The following is a 24,209-nucleotide window of genomic DNA, read 5'->3' on the forward strand; positions in this document are numbered from 1 at the left end:
TGCAATTTCTCCCACATTCATTGCTTTATTGCTAGAAAAAATAAAGTATTTCAGGACACACACACATAAAGAAAAACATCAGCGGAATGCAGCATGTATCACATTTTCCAAACCCCACACTAGAACACAAAATAGAATATTTATAAAGCAAAATAGAAATGCTGACTTGATTCCTTTCGTTCTCATAGGAAATAAATATGCGTAAATTTAATTAAATTATCGTGCTATATAAACACTGCAGCACAGTTGCCTGCAGTCTGTGACCTGCCTTATCGAAGAGTAATGGTTGCAGAAGGGTTTTAAACTGACTTTGTTGGTACATAATACACAACACCTTGGTAACTGCAAAAAAACATAATACTAGGCACGACAAACACGAGCACAGCTTATGTATGCCATGGCTAGTATTGTTCTTTGTGCAGTTCGCAAGATGTCAAGTAATGGCTGCATCTGCAAAGAAGCCTGTCTGGTTGCTGACAAGTTTTAGGATGCAGTAAAGTTGCATTATAGTACAACTTAGTAAAAGGATAAAAAGGGTTGAGGAACCTTGCCATATGTCCTTATTTATTAAAAAGAAAGATTAAAAGGGGAATGGGGGTGAATCTTGCCTTACAGGTGCCATATAGGTGAGCTCATACTCGCACATATTTGGCATCCTGAAAAACTGGCAGTATGTACAACTAAAGACATATTATCAGGAATAACATGCATCTGTACAAATTTTTAACACTCATGTCTTGTCTTCAGCCCTATAAGACTAGTTTTTACAAGGACTAGCATAGATTTGTGCATATTTACCTCTCAACAAATATTGCTTTCAGTTTTAGAAAAAAAAATTGACACACACTGCTACAAGCAATGTGCATCATGTTTAATGGTCCGATATGTACTAGTTCTAGGTTTTCAGAAAAAAAATAAAGATAATGACTATTACAGCGCATCTCTGAGGCAGCACAAACACCAATAGCAGGCTGCCACGAATATTTACCATACCATACTTTCTGTACAGTGCACTAAACAAACTGCTGTGTAGCATGACATTTCCGACACCAACACCTGTGTCCAAGACAGGAATACATTACACAGCGAAGCTACTTCCTTCGAGACATGAGAACCTCTTCTTGTAATGAAGAACAGTACATGGTATTAGCACACAGCCTGTCACATGAAACCTTGGCATAATTTTAAAAATCAAGCCATTCAGTTGAAGTGAACAAACGCCCAGGACTTTTGCTGCTGACATTGGGCATTTCTGACACATCTGGTAGTGGTGTATAAGACTACATTAATTATAGCATTAGTTCATGGTAACTTCACTAATCAACATCTGAGTCAGTTGAAAGAGCAACATCCTTTTCAGCCAGAAGCACACAGATGTTGACACACAGGCCGCATCAACTACACAATAGTCGCAGAAGTCTTGACAAGGCACCAATAGAGAAAGATTCAAGATGTCAGTAGCATGAGCACCAGATATGAACATCACATGTTTAGATGCGGCTATGTCCATGTTGCTGCTGCTGTTATTATGAAGTATGAAAAAAAGAAAAAAAAAGATTTTTTAGCTTTGTTTACAACTTATGCATTCTCTTTACAGTGTAGGAAAAAAATGCAGAAAGAGCAAAAAAAAAAAAGAAAGAATAACATATCGAGGCCCTTGCTGAACCTCAGCAGAAACACTAATCACCAATTTGATTACCAGTTCTGAATTCACACATCTGTCAAAACAAAGATGGTGTCAGGACAAACACATAATGGACATTTTTATAAAGCTCAGCTTTTGCTACATGGCATGCCATGTATGGTAGTAATGTCATAGAGTCATTGAATGCTTTTCTACACATTAGTTGTGCCCAGTGTGCTCACGAATTGTGTTCCCATACTAATGAAGACAAACACACAAGTTTAAGGACTACAGAAAAAAAATGCAAGCACAAGAACAGGCAAGACATACAATATTTGCGAAATCTTAAAATATAAACACAGTCTTGTTTCCCTCCCTACATGTGTTGATCCCACTGGCTGCTGGCAGAATATTCCAGTGTTCAGTGCACCTGTAAAATGCAGGCCACTACAGAGCTTCAGCAGTTGGACACACAATGTTTCAATGCAGGCTTGCAGCACCTGGCTGATCATAAGCCCATTCGCTGAGCCTGCTGTCTTCTTGTCAGTGGCTGCATTTCAAAGTGACAAACTTCTTCATCGCTGTTTTCACCAACTTCATTGCCTGCATTCAGCAGATTTTGCTCTGACCCCATACGCTCGTAAACGGTATCCTCTTCCGCTGAAATATACATTACAATGACAGAATGTGAACACTTTTGGAAACGCGCATGTTGTTTCAGCTTTGATAATGGCTTGATAACACAAAGGATGTGTTTACTGCGATTTCTTTGGGTTGAAAATTGACCTGTTGCAATTTTCATGAATAGTTCATCCAGCAAACAGCCCATTCACATGTATGTGCGTGCCCACACAACTGTTCAGTTTCACATTTATTGACGCAGGAGTTCACAGAATAGCAATTAAATTCTTACCCCCGTATTCAGAATGCATCTTAACTAGAAGCCCATGCTTGACTTGATATAAATGACGCCTCGTGTGAACGTATCTAAGACGCTCATTGTGTTTCCTTTGGTGAGTTCACGACAGGCATCCTTTAAATAAAGTCAAACGTGGGCTTCAAGTTAAGATACATTTCTGAATACGGGAGTTACATTCGCAACCTCTAAGAAATTATAAAAAGCAGGCTAGCCTCGACAAAGTAACTCTGAACCTACAGCTTTATAAGAACATCTGAAGTCCAAGTAAATTTCTGTTTCTTTCGCAATGTGTCAATATTTCCCCCTGTTGCAGGCTAAGATGAGCAAAGGCATATGTATGATAAGATACTTTTCTAACAGCAGTCTACAGTCTCCAAATACAATAACTGTACAAAGCAAAGCAGCTAAATACTCTTGGGCTGCACTGTTCTGTATTATTCATTTTCTGGATGGCATCAAGCACACTGTGACTTTACTTGCCAGCCTTGTCTTAAGTCTCAGTCACAACATAAGCATATCTTTGGCATTCAATATTTATGTTTCTGGTAATATGCAGGCATAACAATCCAGGCACCTTTGACTTAGCCATTATTGCAGTGTTACTTCTAACCACTAGAGGGAGGAAAAGTAATTAAAATACTTGCTTTTTGAAACATCAGAAGCCACATAAAAACTTGTTTATTTACCTGCATGGTTGCATGCTTTCTTCTATATGATTTTGTGACTCAATGAAAATACCAAATTAAAATGCCGTAACGAAGAATGTCTGAACTTCCGATCATTGTCAACAGCGGTGCAGTCAGGGGGTGGCACACTGGGCATGTGCATGCCCCCGCCCCTCCGCCTCAAAAGTTCTTTGTTAGTATGTGGCATGTCCAGCCCTTCTTTACCCTCCTCACCCTCACTGTCCCTGGTCAAGTGCGTGCCCCCCTCCCCCCCCCCCTCCCAGAAAAAAATTTCTGGCTGCACCACTGATGGTCAATGAAAACATACAATAAAAACATACATGAAGTCACTGACCAGAGCATTCCTGCTAACTGCAGGTACAGTTTACAAGCTGCCATGTGTTTGCAAACTATTATTGGTATCCTGAACTTTTCATTTCTACGTCACTTGATGTAGTCGAGACTGCATAAAGTGCAACAACAGCCTCAGAAATACTACGCTGGATCTAGAACTCCAGTATTCATTCTTTCTGTCCAGAACCAGCAGTTTATTAACCAGTGTTTACAAATCATTATTGTCCACTATACTGCATTTTAAATCTCTGGGTAACCATTGTGGAGCTGCATTACCAAACAAATAATCTACACTATCATGTTCAGCATGAACATAGTGGCTGAAGCAATGGAAATGAGCGTTTGAAATGAAATACCAGGCATTTCTTTTTTCCAAATAAATAAAATATACGAATTAATTTTTGAAACTTAATTACCTCAGTACACTATTGGTATTTTTTAACTGAAATTTGTCACTGGTCAATCCATGTACAGCCTCCCTGATTTTTAATAATATAGCGCGAGCGTCGACTGAACTGCTTATAACTGCTTATAACGGCGATAAGCGTGCAACAAGGCGAGAGTTCGCGCACGAGCCTTGTTGCCTTGTTGCACTCGCCTTGTTGCACGCTCTTGTTGCACGCTTATCGCCGTTATAAGGCGCTCACCAGCAGTTCAGTCGACGCTCGCGCTATATTATTAAAAATCAGGGAGGCTGTACATTGCCAGAAATACTAAGACAAGCACCAGTTTTGGGACATTCATTCCCAAAAAGGTGCCACAAAATATATTATGTGGAAGGCCACACATCATTATCAATTTTCAGAAGGCTATGTTGTGCACTATTAGTAGTTTCCCAGTGAAGATTGTTCTAATGTGTTAACAGAGTAAGCAAAGATGTTTCATGGTATTTTATTATGTTGCACATCAAATTCCTATCAAGCTGTGTGGGAGAGGATGAGTGCGCATGTGCTAACTCACTACAGTGCCACGATTAAGTTCCATTTTGAAAAAAAAAAAAAAGAGGAGAAAGAAGAAAACTGCCTGTGCAGAATAGAACACCCTTCCCTCCCCTCACCCTTTGGTTTCATCATTCAGCATTGCCACCATTAAACAATACGACTTGTAGGTTACTCCTAGCTACCAATATCAATTCTCATCTGCCTTCTTTGTTATTTCCTTCAAATATCAAAATGCACAGGTATTTACATCACATACAGTGCCAATAAATTTTTCAGTTGTGAGTGAACGCTGTGTGCTTGTAGCATTCTTTCTGTGCGTCTTGTCCTTGAGTGCATAGTACATAGAAGACCAGAATAGAACCACATATTTCTTTCTGGCATACTTATGATTGCTGAGGTGCCAAGTGCAATAATGTAGTATCATTCACAGGAAGCTAATGTAGCATGCTTGAACATGCAGCCCTGGATAAAGTTATTGGCTTGTACAGCACCTCCTGTAAAAGAAACCTGGAATGTGATCTGAAAAACATGCTGCTGTTCCATTTCCTGCTTCATAATTTATACTACTGTCCACACTAGTGCCATTTACAGAACACTGGCACCACAAGAGAGCTCCCAACAAAAATCACGAGCAGATGATGGGTATGTTCACTGAGCATTCATGCAGAGGACAGCCAGTGGGTGTGTTCATGCTGGAAATAATATTACAACTCCTCTTAAACAATGTCTGTGGCCACAGCCATCTCTTGTAATTAGCTTGCAATGCACAGTCGGATGGCTGCAATGGGAGAGCAAGCCATGTTCTAGGCATCTAGCAAAATGAGGTGCTGGCATGTTTTTCGGTTTAAAAGCTTTAAGGCCGACTGTAAATGTGGCGAACCAGGCCAAGAGCATGGTGATGGGCCGCAGGCCACATTTCGGAGCATGAGCCTCCAGTATCTTCCCATGAACACTACAAGTAATCAAGGGCCACAGTTTTGCAAAACGATGATGCTCACGAGTGTGCACTGTCAATCTAAAGCTTTCTAGCATGTCTATAGAGTTGTGTGCCTCTTAGTATACTGCTATTAGCTTGATGCCTGCTGGGGCCACCCCAGTAGCAGCAGCTAACTGGTACTTGACTCAACATACCTAGTTGGTTTAAAAGTCTTGGAAAAATGGCTGTCAAACATGGTCATAAATGTGCTAACAATGGTGCAGCATTATAGTAGTCTGACAATCACTGGGTGGGTCAATCGCAAGTGAATAATTTAAAGTCAATTTCATGGGCCAATGATTCTTTAGGACTATCATGCCTTGAGTAGTTAACAAATTCTTTAGTCACTGACAATATGCTAAATGCTTCATAATCATAGTGACATTGCATGGTGCATCTGATGCATTGGCGCATTGATGTGAACACAGATTTACATGTCTGTTACTTGTATGCTGCCCCTTGGTGCAGCATCTCATTTTTCCAACCACTTTTTTCATGGTTTTTCGATAATCTCTTGGCACATTGCATTTCCTTATTGCATCTTATTTGCCTCCCATATTTCTTTTTTTCTGATTAATTTGTATTTCATGCAGTCTTTGGAAGTCTTGCATTTTTGGCAACTCCTGTATACGTACTTATATTTAACTTGGTCATGGATGAGTTTGCATTTATATGCGCCTAGTTATCTGACTTTATTTTATCTGGTCTACTTATTGGCTTCTTTATATATTGTGTGCCTCTCATACTTGGACACCCATCTGAGCCAGCAGCACACCTTACGGAAATATGTCAAAGAATAAACAATTATGTGATGCTTAGGGTCATGCCATGTTATACCAAATGGTTGAGGGACCTGAACTTTTGCTTATTTTAGTAAATAGTATTTCAGTGTGACATCACCATCACCCTCAAGTGAGCAATATCAGCAACACTATTTTTATTCAACTCTACTATACCAAAAAACCACCTCTTTAATGCCAACTTGGGTAACTAGGTAACTGCCACTGGGAATGTGCCACTCTATAATGAAAAAAAGGAAAGAAAAAAAAGATATCCTAAATTTCTTCGTTGCTCGGCAGTGCCGAACCCATGCCTCAGTGCCTCAAGGACAGCAATGAGACGTTACAGCAGGCTGTGCCACAAATGCGCTGGGTATGTGCAGTTTTTCTATGAACGTCTTTCACTCCAACAATATAGCCAGCAGGGCTATGAATAGACTGGGTATGTGCCGCTCTTCAATCACCATTTCGACAAGAGATCAGGTGCTATTTCAGAACACCTTAGTGCTCTGAATGATCAAAAGCACAAATCGACAGCACCTAATTGTATTTCTGTATATAAAATATTTACCAAAATAATGTCCAATAGAATAAGGGCAACATTGGACTTTAGCCAACCAAGGGAACAGGCTGGCTTCAGGAAGGGATACTCTACAATGGATCACATCCATGTCATTAATCAGGTTATCGAGAAATCCACAGAGTATAATAAGCCTCTCTATATGGCTTTCATAGATTACGAAAAGGCGTTTGATTTAGTGGATATACCAGCAGTCATAGAGGCATTAGGTGATCAAGGAGTACAGACCGCTTATGTAAACACCTTGGAAAATATCTACAGAGGTTCCCTAGAGAGGTTCCACAGCTACCTTAATTCTACACAAGAAAAGCAGGAAGATACCTATAAAAAAAGGGGTCAGACAGGCAGACACAATCTCTCCAATGCCATTCACTGCGTGCTTGGAAGAAGTATTCCAAGCTATTAAACTGGGAAGGCTTAGGAGTAAAGATAGAAGGCGAATACCTCAGCAACCTTCGGTTTGCCAATTACATTGTTCAATTCAGCAACAATGCAGACGAGTTACAACAAACGATTGAGGACCTTAACAGAGAGAGTGTCAGAGTGGGATTGAAGATTACTATGCAGAAGACAAAGATAATGATGAATAGCTGGGCAAAGGAACAAGTGTTCAAGATTGCCAGTCAGCCTCTAGAGCCTGTGAAGGAGTAGATTTACCTAGGTAAATTAATCACAGTGAATCTTGATCATGAGAAGGCAATTCATAGAAGAATAAGAATGGGCTGGATCACATACGGCAGACATTGTCAGCTCCTGACTGGAAGCTTACCATTATCATTGAAAAGGAAGGTGTACAATCAGTGCATTTTACCAGTGCTGACATATGGGGCAGAGACTTGGAGACTGAAAAAGAAGCTTGAGACTAAGTTCAGGAGCACGCAAAGAGCGATGGAACGAAGATTGCTAGGCATAACGTTAAGAGACAGAAAGAGAGCGGTTTGGATCAGAGAGCAAACAGGTATAGACGATATTCTAATTGACATCAAGAGAAAAAAGTGGAGCTGGGCAGGTCATGTAATGCGCAGGTTAGATAACCGTTGGACCATTAGGGTTACATAATGGGTACCAAGAGAAATGGTACCTGGTAATGGTAAACGGTATTATCTTTTTTTTTTTTTACAGAGTGCATCTTTTACAGAAATCTGTGCTTGATTGTTACCTTCAGTCATTTTTATTACGCTGAAATATCATGTGTGGATTGTATCCCCCCTACGTAATGCCTCTTGGGGCCCTTAGAGTATTGAAAATAAGTAAATAAATAAGAGAAACGCAATCAAGGACGACAGAAGACTAGGTGGAGCGACAAAATTAGGAAATTTGCGGGAGCTAGTTCGAATCGGTTGGCGCAGGACAGGGGTAATTGGAGATCGCAGGGAGAGGCCTTTGTCCTGCAGTGGACATAAAACAGTCTGATGATGACGATGATGATTTCTCAACATATCGGTTGCTAAAGAGACTTTCCCTCATTAGCCATACATTTACTATAGCTGAGGGTAAGGATGTCAAAAAACAGCCTATTTGCCTAGCTGATCACAGAGCAAAACTCCATCATGCAGGATGGGGACATCTTGCTCCAGATGTGCAAACAACTCGCAAAGCTATGGGAGGATTGAAGTACACCAGAAAGCTTTCTGTAATGCAGTTTTTCCAGAAAAGAGTTTCATTAACGTTTAACTAAAATTGAATGCCCCAAAGCTACACAGTGGGCTATAGGAGATGTTGTAGCGAGTGCTTTGAATTAATTTTGACCACTTCAGATTCTTCAATATGCATCTAAACCTTGAATGCACAAGTGTGTTTGCATTCTGCTCAACTGGAATGTAGCTGCCATGGTTGGAAATTAAAGCTGCAAGCTTGTGGTCAGGAGACATCTCAGCCACTGAGCTATGGTGTCAGGTGGAAGTAACAACCTCTAGTCTGTTTTGTGTGCAGTATGTTTCAGTGTGTTTTTTGTACTGTGCTTCATACTTACCCTCTGCACAGCTAATTTCTATGGCTAGTGCACTATCTACGCATGATAAAAAAATTGCACAGGTGTTCGTTTTATCTTTATCAAATCGTAGCTGTGAGAACTTCGGGTCATGTATCTTTTTGTCCCTTGGTCGTATTGATCATAAAGAACTTTGTTGCTATCTTTTCTGTCATTGTTGCTAGGGTCTACAATCTCACAAGAGGACATTGAGAAGCACAGGATGCAAGCTAGAATAGCAGTGTCAGGCACCACATACCTTTCTGCATGTTAAAAGCGGAAGAAGCGATCCAGGAAGAAGCATGCACGTGACTCGCATGATGGAATCGAGCCCCAGCCCTGAAATAGCACGGCAAGTCATTGCCTACAAGGGTGCTGCTAAGCCAAGTGACAGAGAAGCAACAAGAGCACATGCATTGTTACTGCCCTGGAAGCACAGTAAGCAAGTTAAGAAGATGCACACACAATTGCAGAGGTTGCCTCATTTGTTAGGCCAGACAAGAAAATGGCTTCCATATGCCATTATGCCAGCTGAGTTTGCATGTCCTTATGGTTTGCTTGCAGCAAAACAGACACAGTAACTGATGTTATGCTGACATATACAAAACAAAAGACAAGGCAACATGCTGCTACCAATTTGCCCTTCGTATATATCCCTACAAGTAACCAAGTGCAACTGCACATCGCTGCATGGAAAACGGCATAAGCTTCAAATTTTGTAAATGAAGCTGGCTTGCATAAAAGGGGTGGTTACTGTATAATTTTTTTAGTTTTGGTGCACAGAAAGAGTAATGCGTGGTTATGAAAGTGAATAAGTGGAGGAAAGCATATTAAAGGGTAGTGCAAGCCCACATTACGCAGAAGCAGCACATACATTCGAAAGACTGAGAGCAAGTGCAACAGCAGGTATGAACACTTGCCTAAACCGGCTTGAACAAGCCACTGTCACAAAGAAAATAAAGATTATGGCGACCTCTTACCATTAGTGTTGAGTGACTTGACAACAATGTGCAGTGCAATTCCCAAAAGGCAGATGATTAAGCCCAGCACATTCATTGAGCTCATCTCATCCCCACTGTATTTGACAGCCAGGTAAAGCGTGCAAACTTCCTGTAAGAGACCACCATAAGATCACATAAGATCACATAAGATCACCAGAAATAATATGCTGTTTGATTATTTAGCTACCTTGTCTTATCATACCATGTTCCCGTACCCAATTGTTAGTGTTATGCTTTTCTTTATCTCTCTCTGCTTATGTTTGTTTTCCTGTTCCTGAAATGTTCATGCCACCTGGCCTTGCATGTTCATGCTGACATTGATCTCGTCACAGACATCTGATGAACTCATACAGCTTGAGTGATGATCCTAATCAAGTGGTTTCTGACCCCAAACTGGAGGACCACTTCTTCATAGACCTCTACGTGAGTAACATATCATCATTACGTTAGAAAACACAGTAAACACAAGAAAAACTTTGCGCCATTTACGTACTTATGAAAAATAACAAAATAGCATCCAGGTGCTGCAAATAAGTTTGAAGCACAGCTTAGCTTTCCCTTATGTGCACAGAGGAAAATCCTTACAATGAATAAACAGTAAAACAGTGAAACATACAGTAAATTATGACATAAAATAAAGTCGATCTAATGCTTGGTTGATCAAGCCCCTTTGCAATGGCAATTTCTATAGACCCTTTTCACGGAGTAGTTTGCGCTACAGGAACGAGAGAGTACTTTCGGCAGCATGCCGCACGTTGCCTCAAATGTGCACGAATGTGAAACCATTACCGCTTCTGCCCTGCTACTGTGCAATCAGCTGTCAGAAATGCATCTGCGGAATCGCTAATGCAGTCTGCTCCATCCATTTTTGCAAAACGTGGAATGGCCGAAGCAAGAGGTCTCCAGTAGCTGGCTACAGAAATAGTGACTGGAAAATAGTGGAATGGATCCGTATGGCCAAGTTCACGGACCACTGCTACATAAGGTATGCCTGTGTTGTCAGCCCTTTGCAATGCCCAGCTTTTGTCGAGGATAAAAACAAATTCACTCACGTGCCAGCAATGTTTTGATAATCTCCAATGAAAGGACTCGAGCCCCAGCACTTTGGCAAGAGTGAGTACCACTCATTAGACAATGACAAAAGGAGTAGCACTACTTCCTGGCATAGTAGGTTTCTTGCAAGTTACCTACACACATTGACTGCAGCTGGCACTCAAACTTATGCCCACTCTTGAATTAATGTGCCAAAGCATAGATGATGGACTATATTGAAAGCACACAAATGTTCAAAGCTAACCGTTTTGTGATGGTTCAGAGAGTAAGTGAGTGACTAGCGATGATAAGCCTTTGCTACAAGCTATTACAAAGTACAGAATATCGGCTTTCCAAGCTTTGTGTATGACAAGAACAAATCTACTGCAACTGAACACATTGGCAAGCAATTAAGAAAGAATAAACCCCATGCAAGCGATCTGGTTCGTGAGGATGACAAGCAACGCGATGGAGCTGGCTGTCACGCCCACTCGTCATCTGCAAGTCGAATCCCAAGTGAACGACGACATGAGCAACGACTCCTCGGTGTTGCTGGTATGAAGGCAGCAAATACACACAAAAACTAGCGCGACATATGCTCTAATAATTTGAGTTTATTTCTTTTGCTGCACAGGGCAGCATTAAGTATTTCTGAAGGTCTTTCAGTAGGCTTTTTACACTTGCAGATATCAAAATTCAGTTGTTTGCTTGTTCCGTACGACAACCAGTAGTATCCTGTTCCGACTTCACATTATTGGCTAGTTGCTCATAGCACTTCCGGGCGATGAGCGTCAAATTCTAGATTTTCAGAACTGAGCGAATGAGCAACAAGAACGAGTGATCCAGTCATGTAACAGCACGTTTTATCGCTCAAAGACGTCACTCTTCGATGTCGCAAACAAAATCACTCCCATGGGGTTTAAGCTTCAGGCAGTAAATAAACAGTCAGATAGTGACCGCATCTAGGAACATTTTACTGAGTCAGAAACATGACAAGTTGCAGCTTCAAAGTGACAGGCAATAAAGAATGAAGAGAAAGACACTGATCCTGATTTAATTCAGAAGCGGAAAGTTGGACAGCTTTAAATAAATTTCTAGCCCTGCTCCTATTACAAGCACAGTACGCTGCTCATACCGCTGGACACACACACGCACGCATGCACATGCACACACACAGAAATAAAAAGCAGCACAGCCTGCCCGAAAGAAGTAAACAATTCACAAGAACCTATTTGAAAATCCAGCTCCTTAATCCTCCTAAGACACGTAGAAAGCCCAAAGATGAAATGGCTGTCTATGTTAGTTCTTATTACTGACTGGTATTTTACAAACATGAAAATGTTATTTTTTATGTGCCATAGTTAAACGCACAAAGCAGCATCTCTATGCATATGTACAAAGTGACCATCCCCTTTAGTTTTTTCACGTAAAAACTATTTTAACTTAACTGGACACATAAGTTGAAATCTAACATCTTTTGGTGTCTGGTATGTTGATGATGCAGCTTGGATATGATGTCACCTTGCAGCACTTGAAAAGTAAATCACAAGTGCTTTGTTTTGTTGCCCGGGATGACACAATGGTATTGCACAAATTAGCGTACATTTTCTTGAAAATTTTAGGCAACAATATAATTATGCCAATGACTGATGGTTCTACATGCATCTGGCTTTAATGTAATTGTAAAAGTTTCAAATCAAAGGCAAAATTAAGGAGGGTAGTGCATTGCATTCATGTTGTCTCCTTGAATTAATGCTATTGTAAGATTACAAAATCAAAGATTATTTTCTTACTTTATTACAGTAACAGTAGCAGAGAAAGTTCACACACAGACTTTGATCAGCATAGTACTTCAGTGAAATGATATATAGTTGTAGTTTTCTTGATGCCTGAAGCCAAAGAAGCATTTTAAATCTTCCCATTATGTAGCCCATGGAGCGTTGCATGCTGCGCGATGCAGCAAATTGCAGCTGTAGCATGCAACATTGAATATACAGTGGCAGCAGTTTAGGCTGTGTTGCACAAACTAACTTCGGAGCTGTCTGCCTACACCCAGCTTCACTTGTTTTGTCCAGTAAGCACACAAACATGGCAGGTGTGCTTGCAGTAACTTCTGGCGACCTGAACATCACGTCTACAGCTGTCAGTCTAGCTTGTGCATGCAAGGCCCAATAAGTAAGGAGCCACTAATACAAACACATTAGCGGCAAGTTTTCCACATCAGCTCACTAACCACTGTCATGCTGGTGAGCAAAAATTTCCATTGCAACACTGTTCAGGTAATTAGGCCTAACCAATTCATGTTTCAGTGGTGTCAGCAAATGAGATTATAGCTGGGTGCCGAGTTCAGCAGCCGCAGCACATAGAAAAGCTGAGAAACTGTCACGAAACGAAAACAAAGGTAACCCAAATAGCATTAACATTGTTCATGGCCATTATTTTCGCAATGCAATGCACGAATCATGCCTGAAAAATTGAGCAAGACACCATATTGTGTCCTAAAACTTCAGTTGCTATTACAAGTTTGTTCTATGCAGAAAATGGCAATGCCACAGAATGTCTGAATAATTGAGTAGGACAGAAAAATCAAGCACCCTAAAGATCAGTCAACAAGTGTAGTGATACTTCTCTGATGTACAACAGCAGCACAATCTTCTGACTTTGAGACCTCCTTTTTTGCATTAATGTACTATGCGCACTGTACTTTCACACTTACAATAACAACTAAAATCAAGAGCAAGGTTACTTTGGCAAGTGATGAATAACACATCCATCCAGCCAAAGCAAGAAAAAAAAATGACACCTTTCTCACTTGTGAATTAATGTAAGACCTCATTCCCCAAGAAACTTAAATGCAGGGTGAATAGTTTTGACTCTCTCTGAGTGAATGAATGTATGTTGTTTAGTGGCGCAAGGGCCAAGTATGGCCAGAGTGCCAAGCCAGCTTTAAAGAGTTTGCAGTGGAGCGATGAACTACGAGAGGTGCATGTTACGTGGCTGTAAAAAGACAAAAAAAAAAGTCACTGCAAAGTGTGTAAAATCTGAAATAAAATAAAAAAAGTAAAATGAAATAAAATAATGGCCATGGCTAATGAGGTGTACTATGGACACGAAAAATACATTGCAAAAGAATGATGACATACTAAAATATGTCAGAGGCAGGCATTTGCAAGAAGCACTACTGCCTAAACAAAGCCCTTGAAATGCAAGGACCTGGAGGCATGGGCTATACAAAACTACTATCCTAATGGCATCCTCAGGAGAGAGTATGCGTAACGAATTTACTGGGCTGGTAATATGTAAGACAACATTGTTCAAGGAATCTAGGACTGCATTGGTGTCAAAAAATGGTTCTGGGTCACGAAAGATTATCAGATGAAGAGGGGTGTACTGCCAGTATGCTAGAGGAAAGCGTTTCTTTCTGTCAGCTTCTGCTTCCCGACACTCCACGAGGACATGGAGGACCACATCTACCACATGTCGGAGGTTCATTAGCAGTCAGCAAAAAACTGTGCATGCCATATGTGTGCCCTATCCTGAGTCAACAGAACAGCACATCAGTTTGGCGTGTTCTCACTGTGGAGGGCCAGGAACCCAAATGTGGCCTAATTACGTGCAGCTTATTTGCTTCAGCGTCCCACAAGAGCTGCCAGTGGCTTCTCAGCTTCTTTCGGAGAAAAGGCTTGAGATCTAGGGCAGGGACAGCAGTGGTAGGAGTGGTAGCTTGCAATGCATTTGATGTGGCAATTTGGTCAGCCAGCATATTACTCTCTACGTCCCTATGCCCAGGCACCCAGCATATAATGACATGCTGCTGAGACATAGATGTTGTGCAAAGAATGGAATATATCTCAGTTAGTACAGAGTTCCTGTGATTATGCAGTGACATTAAGGCTTTTATGACGTTTAGAAAGTCCGTGAATATCATGGCTTTGTGTAGCTTTTTTAACAGCAGACAGTATTGCACAAGCCTCTGCATTGAAGATGCTTGTTTCCAGGTGTAGGACGCTAGATTCCGAAAATGATGGGCCGACGGCTGCATACAAAACGCTGGCGTTCGACTAGGAAGCATCAGTGTAAAATTTTGTGCACGAGTGCTTAGACTGGAGTTCTAGGAAGCACATTCTAATATGTGCCTCTGGAATGTGTTTGGTCATCCCTACAAATGAGGCATTGCATTCTATGAGTTGCCACTGCCATGGAAGAAATGCCTTCACTGGGACCATCAGGTTATGCTCGAAAATTGAAACTCACATTTTTTCTCACAAAGTTTTCTACGCACAGAGAGAATGGCTCACTAGCTGCAGTTCGATTAATAAACAGTGTTGCAGATGTCAAGCCATTTACTTAGGTGCCATTTATGGCTATGTAAGAGGGATGTTCGTATTTTACATTAACTTTCAGAAAGTATGTAAAACTGGAGTATGGCCTCTGAAGATTGAGTGATCTCTCATCAGCTTCAATGTAGAGATCCTCCACAGGACTTGTCCTGCAGGCACAGGTTGCCAGGCGATAGACATAGGTGATGCCTAGGTGATAGACAGGATCCAGCATCTTCAAGGCGCTAGGAGAAGCCGATTGATACACTATGGCCTCGTAATCTAAGCATGTTCACATGAGGCTTTTGTAAAGGCTCATGATGCACTTCCTGTCGCTATCCTATGTTGTGTGTGACAGAATTTTTAGAAAATTCACAGTTTTTAAGCATTTGTTTTTAAGGTACTCCAGGTGTGGAATAAAGGTTAATTTCATGTCTAAAATAATGCCTAAAAATTTGTGCTCCCTGTTTACAAGTAAATTTTGACCATGCAGCTCAAGATGGGGGTTGGGGACCAGGCCTCTATTTCTCGAAAATGGGACACAGGAGCTTTTCAAAGGATTTAGCTTAAATCCATTCTCCTGTGCCCATTTGAACACTTTGTTCAGGCCAAGTTGAAACTGTCGTTCACAGATTGCAAGGTTACAGGATTTCACTCCCATCTGGATGTAATCAACATAAGTGGAATATAACATAATTTGCGGAATACTACATGTACGTAACGAATTCATTTTTACAATAAAAAGGGTGCACTTAAGTACTCCACCCTGTGGCTCGCCACTCTCCTGGATAAATGGCATCAGAAAAATCAGATCAATGCCAACTCTAACATGGAATGTGCGGTTCCACAAGTGCTTTGTTATGTTAAGCATTTTGCCATGAATATCCATTTCAGAGAGGTCCTGCAAGATTCTGCAACACCAGGTGGTATCATCAGCCTTTTCAATATCAAGGAACACTGTCTGGAAGTACTGTCTGTGAACAAAAACTTGATGAATGTATGCCTCAACTCACATGAGGTGGTCAGTTGTGGATCGACCTTCTCTGAATTCACACTGATAAGGGTCAAGCAATCTGCTGGACTCAAGAAAGTGTAACAGCCAGCGATTGATAATTTTTTCAGATAGCTTACAGAGACAGCTAGTTAGCCCTATAGGCCAGTAACTTGTCACAGAAAATGGCTCTTTACCCCGTTTCAAAATATGGACTACAATAGCCTCTTTCCACGCTAAAGGAATGTATCCCGTTGCCCAGACTGTGTTGAAAAGAGACAACAGAACCATTTGTGTATCAGGGTGAAGGTGTTTGATCCTTACATACATGACCTGATCTGTTCCCAGAGCAGATTCCTCACAAGTATTCAAAGCCACTCTGAGCTCGACTACAACAAAAGGACAGTTGTATTGTTCATTTCCAGTGCCCTTTCGATTCAATCCTTTACTTTCTGCTACATTCTTGTGCTTCAGGAAAACTTCGGAGTAATGTTCTAAACTAAAAACAAGCTCAAAATGCTTTCCAAGGGCATTGGCCTGGTCATCCAGACTCTGGCCTTGACCATCAACCAACGGCAGATGGTGACAAGGCCGACCTAATAATTATGTTACACTATTCCATACTTTTGTTTCTTGTATATATGAATTGATGTCCGAGATGTACTTCTGCCAACTCTCCCTTTTAGCAATAAGTCGTGTTCACCTGCCTTGTGATTTGATGCGTTCAAAGCTTATGAGGTTCTCTGCCATAGAAGGGTCACGTAGGACACACCATGCCTTTTTCTGCCTCCTTTGCGCTTCCTTACATCCTTAATTCCACCAGGGAATGCGTCTAGAAGTCGAACCTCTGGTTTGAGGGATACATACTGATGCAGCAGCAATTAAAAATGCTGCTAAGTATGCTACTGCATCATAAATAATGAGCGCACAGACGTTATCCCAGGTCAACTGTGTAAGTTCGTGAAACTGTGTCCAGTCTCCTGAATCGACTTTTTATCTAGGAACTTGTGGGTAGCATTCCGCTGGTTTTGTTAACTTTAGGAGAACCGGAAAGGGATCACTTCCGTAAGAGTTCTTTATGATGTTCTACTCGAGGTATGGTGTGAGTGTACCTGATGCTATGCTTATGTCTATCGATGAGAATTTATGTGCAATGCTATAGAATGCTAGCTCTTTCTTATTAAGTAGGCATGCGCCTGTGGAAAACAGGAAATTTTCTATTTGGCGACCCCTCGCACCATAATGTGAGTCTCCTCATGGGGTGCTGTGCACATTTAGGTCTCCTATGAGTACATAAGTTCCAGAAATCAATAGGGCTCTGAAATTCTGTTCTGTGCAGTTGGTAGCAGGGAGGAATGTAGATGGTAGTGATTGTGGCTAGCTTGTTGAACAGCAGTTGCTTCAAGGGACGTTCAGAGTTGTAACTGCTGGCAGGCAACACTTTATCTACAATTATAGCCACACTGCCAGATGAGGTGAAAGCATTGTTGCAGTCTTTCCAAAAAATGGCATAGTGTCTTAGAAAGTTTGTCTGTGTGGATTTTAGGTCTGTTTCTTGAACACAGAGCACTCTTTTGGACTTAGTCTACGAAGAAATCCCCTAACATTCAACTGCAATATTTGTGTGTCCATATTGCAGGAAGGATGGTACTGTGTGTCTAATTATAAAAGCTAACTTAACTTACAGAGCCCTTTTCGGGCCCTATGATGTTGGGTTTCTCTCTTTCTTGGAGTGGTTGAGGAACTCCCGCTGTTCCTTAGGCACTTGCCACACCATCTGGCTAGAGTTTGTGTCCATCACCTCTTCTGGGGCGCTGGACACCCGCTCTTTCGAGTGGTTTGTACACCTTGAATACCTGAAGGCCTTGCCACAAGAGACGGGACCCTGGAAGCCACCAACCTGGAAGTTGATGGCTGCTTCTGGGATAGCGGAGCTGCGCTGGCTGCAACCACCAGCGGGGCAGATTGCGTCACTACCGGCTCGCTGCGTGTGGACCGGACAGGCACCGGAAGCCGTTGTGCCACTGCCCCAAGGTGCGCCACTTCGGCAAAACTTTTCTCTGGCAGGTTTGACACCCACCTTTGTGCCTCTTTAAATGAAATATTCTCTTTCACTTTGATAGTTACAAATTCCTTTTCTTTCTTCCAAGATGGACAGGACCGCGAGTATATTGTGTGCTCCCTATCGCAGTTCACACAGTGGACAGAGTTATCACATGATTCAGATGTGTGTTCCTGGGCACTACACTGAGCACACGTCAGTCAGCCTGGACAGTTCTGTGAACTGTGGCCCAATCATTGGCACTTAAAGCACTGAAACTGGTTTGGCATGTATGGCCTGACACACATTTTGATGTACCCAGTCTCAATGGTCTCGGGTAGAACACTTGAACCAAAAGTAAGAATTATATGTGTTTTGTATGAATCTCCTTACCATCGCACCTCATTTTGATTCGTTTTACATTCAAAACATTTTGTTCCGTCAATCCTTCCAAAAGTTCATCTTCGGTCAGCTCCAACAGGTCATCATCAGAAATAATGCAGGTGGTGTTCATGGTGCGGTGCGGGGTCACAGTTACAAGACAGTCTCCAAATGCCACTAGATTCTGTAGTTTATCATGCTGCTTCTTATCGTGGAGTTCCAAAAGAAGGTCACTGCTAGCCATCTTCATCATATTGTAACCTGGTTCTATGGTCTCTGTCAAGGTCTTTGCAAGAATCAAAGGCTGTAGGGGTTGAGGACGGACTTCGGGATGAAAACAAACTTGGAGCATTTATTTTACATTATATACAGAGAGGTGAGATTCAAGTAACAGTCGTACAGTCATTACGGGCCGGCAGCAACTCGGACGCTGCGGCCCGCGGCAAGAAGTTCGAGAGAGGTCGATCAGGGAATGCTCTGGTCTCTCTGGAATGCTTCTTTTAAACCCTTCGAGGACTGGAAGTCGCGTCATGTTCGGCCATTGGGAAAGTCCGCTCAGATGACGCCATTTTCGGCCAATGGTTGGCGCCCGTGTCGCGGTGTCACACCCGGCGGCTCTCTGCGGTCTTGCCTTGCAGACTTGCAATGCGTTCTTCAAAGGCGGAGAAGGGGGACGCTTGGGCTCCATTGTCCGAGGGCCCCTTCTACTCCCGGCGGCACGGCTCCACCGGCGGCATACGAACTTGTTTGCACGTGAACTTGTTTGCTCGAGCGCTCCTCTGGAATGTGCTTTCCGCGTTTCTGCGCTTCTCAATTAGTTGTGCTGCGATTCGATGTGGTCTGGGGGAACTCGAAGTAGGTACAGGAAACAGCTCCATATCTAACAGCTCGTCCTCGCCCCGGTTGTTCTGAATGGCCGGTAAACTCAATTCGCTGGCCATGAGGAACGCTGAAAGAACCTGCAGGGTATTGGTGTCGAGCCTCGTTTGATGAACTGCGGGATCCTTGGCCCTGGAGAACATACGTCAAACAAACAAAACAACACAGCGCTGCACTACTTGTAAGCGCAGGCTCTTCACCCCTGACTCGCCAGGCTATTACTGAGTCAAAATGAACCCTGATCTTTATTTCTCCAATTTTGACAAAAGAGTTCCAACCACCCTTCCAAACAGCTATCCATTTCTCCTCGAATGCCGACAAGACCAGAGTACTATTGTTGTTCCAAAACAAAGTGTCGTTGACGATGCAAACAACAAATGAAAACAGCCGAACATAACTTAACTGGCCTAACTACACGAACAGCATGTTTCCAATCTATCGCAGTGGCGTACTTATCGCACGTAATGGTGCCACTGAACAATCTGGTCAACCTCACAAGTACGTAATCACAAGCGCACTAGCCTTGTGGTCACTAAACAGAACGCGTACTTGCGTTGTAGGCAAACTTTTCATTTACGCTTACTCACGTTTCTTCCTTGAAAGTCCTACAGGACACGTGACTTAAACGAACAATTAAACTTGCGGGACTTACACACTCCGCAGAACCCTTAAAATAATGCGTCTTTTAATAACTCGTTCCACGCATACTTATCAGAGAAGTCAGAATACGGCTGCCCTCAACACACGAGCAACCCAATCATAAATCTGCTTCCTTCCGTCCACACAGGACACGCGCTAATGGAACTAAGAACGCTTCTTAGTGCAAATCAGGCACTCACTGAAAACCTACTCGGTTAACCTTAGAAAATAAAAAAAAAAACGCTTATAAAAAAAAGGTCAACTAAAACACACGTGCGTTACAATAGGCCTCTCACCGATAACCTTGACCCTCAGGTTATTCACGCACACAAAAAAAGAAAGCCTATTTACTCATTAACTAACACTCGCGAGACTACATGTTTACACAAACCTCATCTTTCAAATCTCGGAGCTTCTCAAACAAAAACACAAACAAAGCTCAAACCTTACACATTGAAAGAAATCCTAGTCTCAATTCACGAAAACTTTCCGATGCTCAAAATAAAAAACAAAACACTTCATTTCTACGGAAGCGCTCTTGGCCTCCTTTTCCAAATGCTTATGTCTGACTCATACTTTTGAGTCGGACTCGAGGTGGTCGCGGTTTGAAAGCTATTCTGGCTATCGAGGAACAACAAAAGGGCTGACTCACTATCAGCTCCCACAAGACGTTACGGTCTCCTGCCAATTTGCGTCCTGGCGCCCCGCTTTCCTCACAAACTCGATTGACCGCGTGGCTACTCCTCACCTGGTCTCGTCTTGCCACCTTGTTGCGCTTCTTCATACTGCACGCTGAGCTTCGAAGAGAACGACGGAACGACAAGGAATTTAACAGCCCCGTGCCCTTTGTCCGCGTCCGTGCAGAACATACTTCGCGGTCTCTTTTTGACCTGTGGCTCGAACGTTTTGGATGCATCAACATCGTCCGTGACGACCGCACCTTTTTCCTCGCGCCCTGCCCATTTGGGTTTCTCGCCATCTTTGGCGGTTACCGTCTTTCGGTCTTTACCGCGCTTCTTTTTACGGCGCTTTCTCTTTGCACTCGCCTTCATGTCGCCTTCTCGTGCCTCGTGCTGGCCGGTACACATTTCGTCGGCCCGGATCGGTCTCTTACCCGCACAGTCTGAGTGATTCTCACTTAAATCAACACTCTCTCTGCCTCGACTGGCGGACAGCTCAACCGACTCTGGCACAATACAGCAGGCTTTACTCGAGTTAGACAACTCGCACTCTTGCGAACTGCCCTCTACTACATTGCCCAGCTCACGCTGTGCATCGGCACACAGTCCGTCGGTATCGATCGCTGTCTCACGCGCACAGTCCGAATGATTAACAACTGAATCATCCCTATCTAGGCCATCTAGACTGGCGGAGAGCCACACCGATCCCTGAACAATGCAGTTGTTCTCTCGTGAGCTACGGAGCTCGCCACCCCGAGAACTATTCTCAACTGCATCGTCCAGCTCGCACTTCACTTCTGCACGCAGATTTGGCTCTACATGGGTGCTCGCGTCTGTCGGGTCAGCAGTACCCTTTTCTTCGCTAGCAACCTCGCTAACATTACCAGCGACGCACACGCGCGGTAACTGTGCCAATTTGTTCGCAGCTGGCCTAGCTGTCTCTACAGTCATCTGTTGGCACAGCACCTCGTCGCTCTCCTTACTGCCTTTAACGGCCTCTGTTGCCACTAAGGCATCGTTAGCAGCTAGCCTTTTCCCTTCACTTATGAATCTGCAGCCAATCTCACAGGCACTACTCTTCTCATCGGCTTTTGGCGAAAATCCGCTCGATGCTGCCTCATTCTTTCGCTCAGTACTACCTACAGAATTCTCAGACAGCCGTTGTCTCTGTGCCATTAACTGATCACAATACTGTATCTCTTTGATCAGTGCTGCCTTCTCTCTCTCATACTTTTGCTCACGCTCACGCTCACACTTACGTTCCTGATACTCATGTTCGCGTTCATTCTCACGTTTGTGACGCTCACAGCTAAGAGTAAGTTCTTGAAGCTCACGCTTCCGTTCATTCTCGCGTTCTTCACGCTTACGCTCACTCTTACATTCACGACACTCTCGCTCATGTTCACGACGCTCACGCTCCCGTGGTTCCTGTTGGGGCTCCACTGTCCGAGGGCCCCTTCTACTCCCGGCGGCACGGCTCCACCGGCAGCGTACGAACTTGTTTGCACGTGAACTTGTTTGCTCGAGCGCTCCTCTGGAATGTGCTTTCCGCGTTTCTGTGCTTCTCAATTAGTTGTGCTGCGATTCGATGTGGTCTGGGGGAACTCGAAGTAGGCGCAGGAAACAGCTCCATATCTACCAAGGCGAGATCACCCTCGTGGCCTTTTTGAGTTTCTCACTATGTATCTCGTGGTAGCGTGGGATGGTCTCAATCTGTTGGCCAAGAAATTTAAATACTTCTTCGGCGCACTCGCTTTTTTAGCGGGTGATCAGGAAATGTGGGAAAAGAACTAGCCTTACGAATGTTAATGTTTCAGCAGGAACGCCACTCACTCACAGTGGACCCCAACAAGGGGACACTGTAGGGCCTGCAAACACAAGCACCATAAACGCCAGCTGTACGCTTCTGCTATAAGCCTATATGGTATACCCAAGATTGGCTACCCACACAAGGTTAACCCTAGCTGCCTGAAAAATCAGAAGTGAAAGGAAGAGAGGGGAATACAGAAAAGATTGCAAGTGAAAGAGAAAGATGAAGATTGGAGAGGAGGATAGGAAAAGGCAACTACCGATGATTTACCCCAGGTGGGTCAATCCGAAGTGCCATCTACATGAAGTGGAGACCAAAGAAGTGTGTTGCCGCCACTGGGGGGCCAAAGGTCCAAACTCCCAGCATTGGCTCAACCTTTTGGTTTGGCTCTCTCTCTCATGATTTAAAAAGTCAATGCACATTTTGAATATTGAATTTTTTAATATATGTTCCAATTGATGGCTGATTTCATTAAAATCTTGAGAAGATGTAAACATAAGAAACTCAATGTCCTCATTACAATACTGCCTGGTGCTAAGCAATATTGAGTACATCAAAATTGGGTTGCCTCCATTTCCAATTAGAAAGACAAGTAAAAACGAATAGTCCAGTCCAGGATACCTAGGCATTCCCCTCTTCAAAGGACCATAAATGCAAGAGTATTGTTACATTTCGCCTACAACACGCGGTATAGCAGGCGCGGATGCAATGGACGCCGGGGCTTCGTTCAAAGCGGCGGACATTTTGGCCCCTTCAGCGCTGCCCAATGCCTCCCGCCAAGCACGTCCAGGCATGTTTCAATGCCACGTGTCTTCGTGTGTGCGTGTGTGTGTGTGTGCACGTTGGTGCCCACGCTTGTCAAAGCGCGGCAGCCGGGGAGAGGAGCTCCCCAACTGTGAAGTGAGGAGGTCTGACCGGCGCCGGCCCGGCGGATGCGTCACTTCTTGTCACAACGTGTCCGTGCGCCTCTATCGAGGCGTTCCTTCTTGCCCTCGACTCCGAGAGTATAAAAGCAGCTGCCCCCGGATGCCAAAAAGAGGCTTCGAATTCTTCCGACGAGTAACGTGCTCTCCCGTCTCTCCACTTCGGTCGACCTGACCGGCCGCTCTTTTGCGATGCTATAATAAACAAGTTGTTCTGTTAGCAATCGACTCACCCTTTGCCAGGACCTTCAGATGCTTCCAGCTGTGCCCCAGGCCGCCAGGCCAACGCTACCCTTGGGGCTTGCGACCCATTTGCAACAACTGGCTGCCAGCGGTGAGATCGCGACAACGGAGGCCAGCAGCGAAGATATGCGGTCGACTGTATGCTGAGCAGCACAACGACCATCCGGGAGGAGTGCAACGAGCCCTGTGTGATGACTGGTTGCCTGCAGCGGAACGACTGCGCTGAATTCTTGGCTGCGAGGTTTGGTGAGTGTGGGACTTTCTTCCGAGTTTCGCCAGGCTTTTGTTAGTGTCAGAAACGGAGCTGGTAATTGTGGTTGTTGTTGCTGCCGGGTTAGTTGGCGGCAAGACAATAGTAGGCAGTAGAGAAAGCAGCATTCAGAGCAGCCATGGATTTGAAGTCGTTGCGCAAACCGAAATTGCTGGAGCTTGCAAGAGGGTTGGGTCTGGATGTCTCAGACAA

At 43.4% G+C, this 24,209-nt stretch overlaps 1 protein-coding gene across 3 annotated transcripts in view; it reads right to left on the minus strand.

Annotated features, from left to right (window-relative positions):
• Positions 1-24,209, minus strand: part of LOC135911023 (solute carrier family 35 member C2-like) — an 84,049-nt gene continuing 59,840 nt past the window's right edge. The window contains exons 7-9 of one of the 3 annotated variants that reach the window (XM_070527115.1): positions 9,788-9,917; positions 9,067-9,146; positions 1-2,284 (exon numbers count right to left, since the gene is read on the minus strand). In XM_070527115.1, coding sequence (XP_070383216.1) covers positions 2,234-2,284; positions 9,067-9,146; positions 9,788-9,917 — 261 coding nt within the window. In that variant the 3' untranslated portion in view covers positions 1-2,233. The remainder of the gene's footprint in view (positions 2,285-9,066; positions 9,147-9,787; positions 9,918-24,209) is intronic. The other 2 variants (XM_070527102.1, XM_065443109.2) reach the window with 2 other exon arrangements.

The sequence above is a fragment of the Dermacentor albipictus genome, chromosome 1, assembly GCF_038994185.2.
Source record: "Dermacentor albipictus isolate Rhodes 1998 colony chromosome 1, USDA_Dalb.pri_finalv2, whole genome shotgun sequence".
NCBI lineage: Eukaryota > Metazoa > Arthropoda > Arachnida > Ixodida > Ixodidae > Dermacentor > Dermacentor albipictus.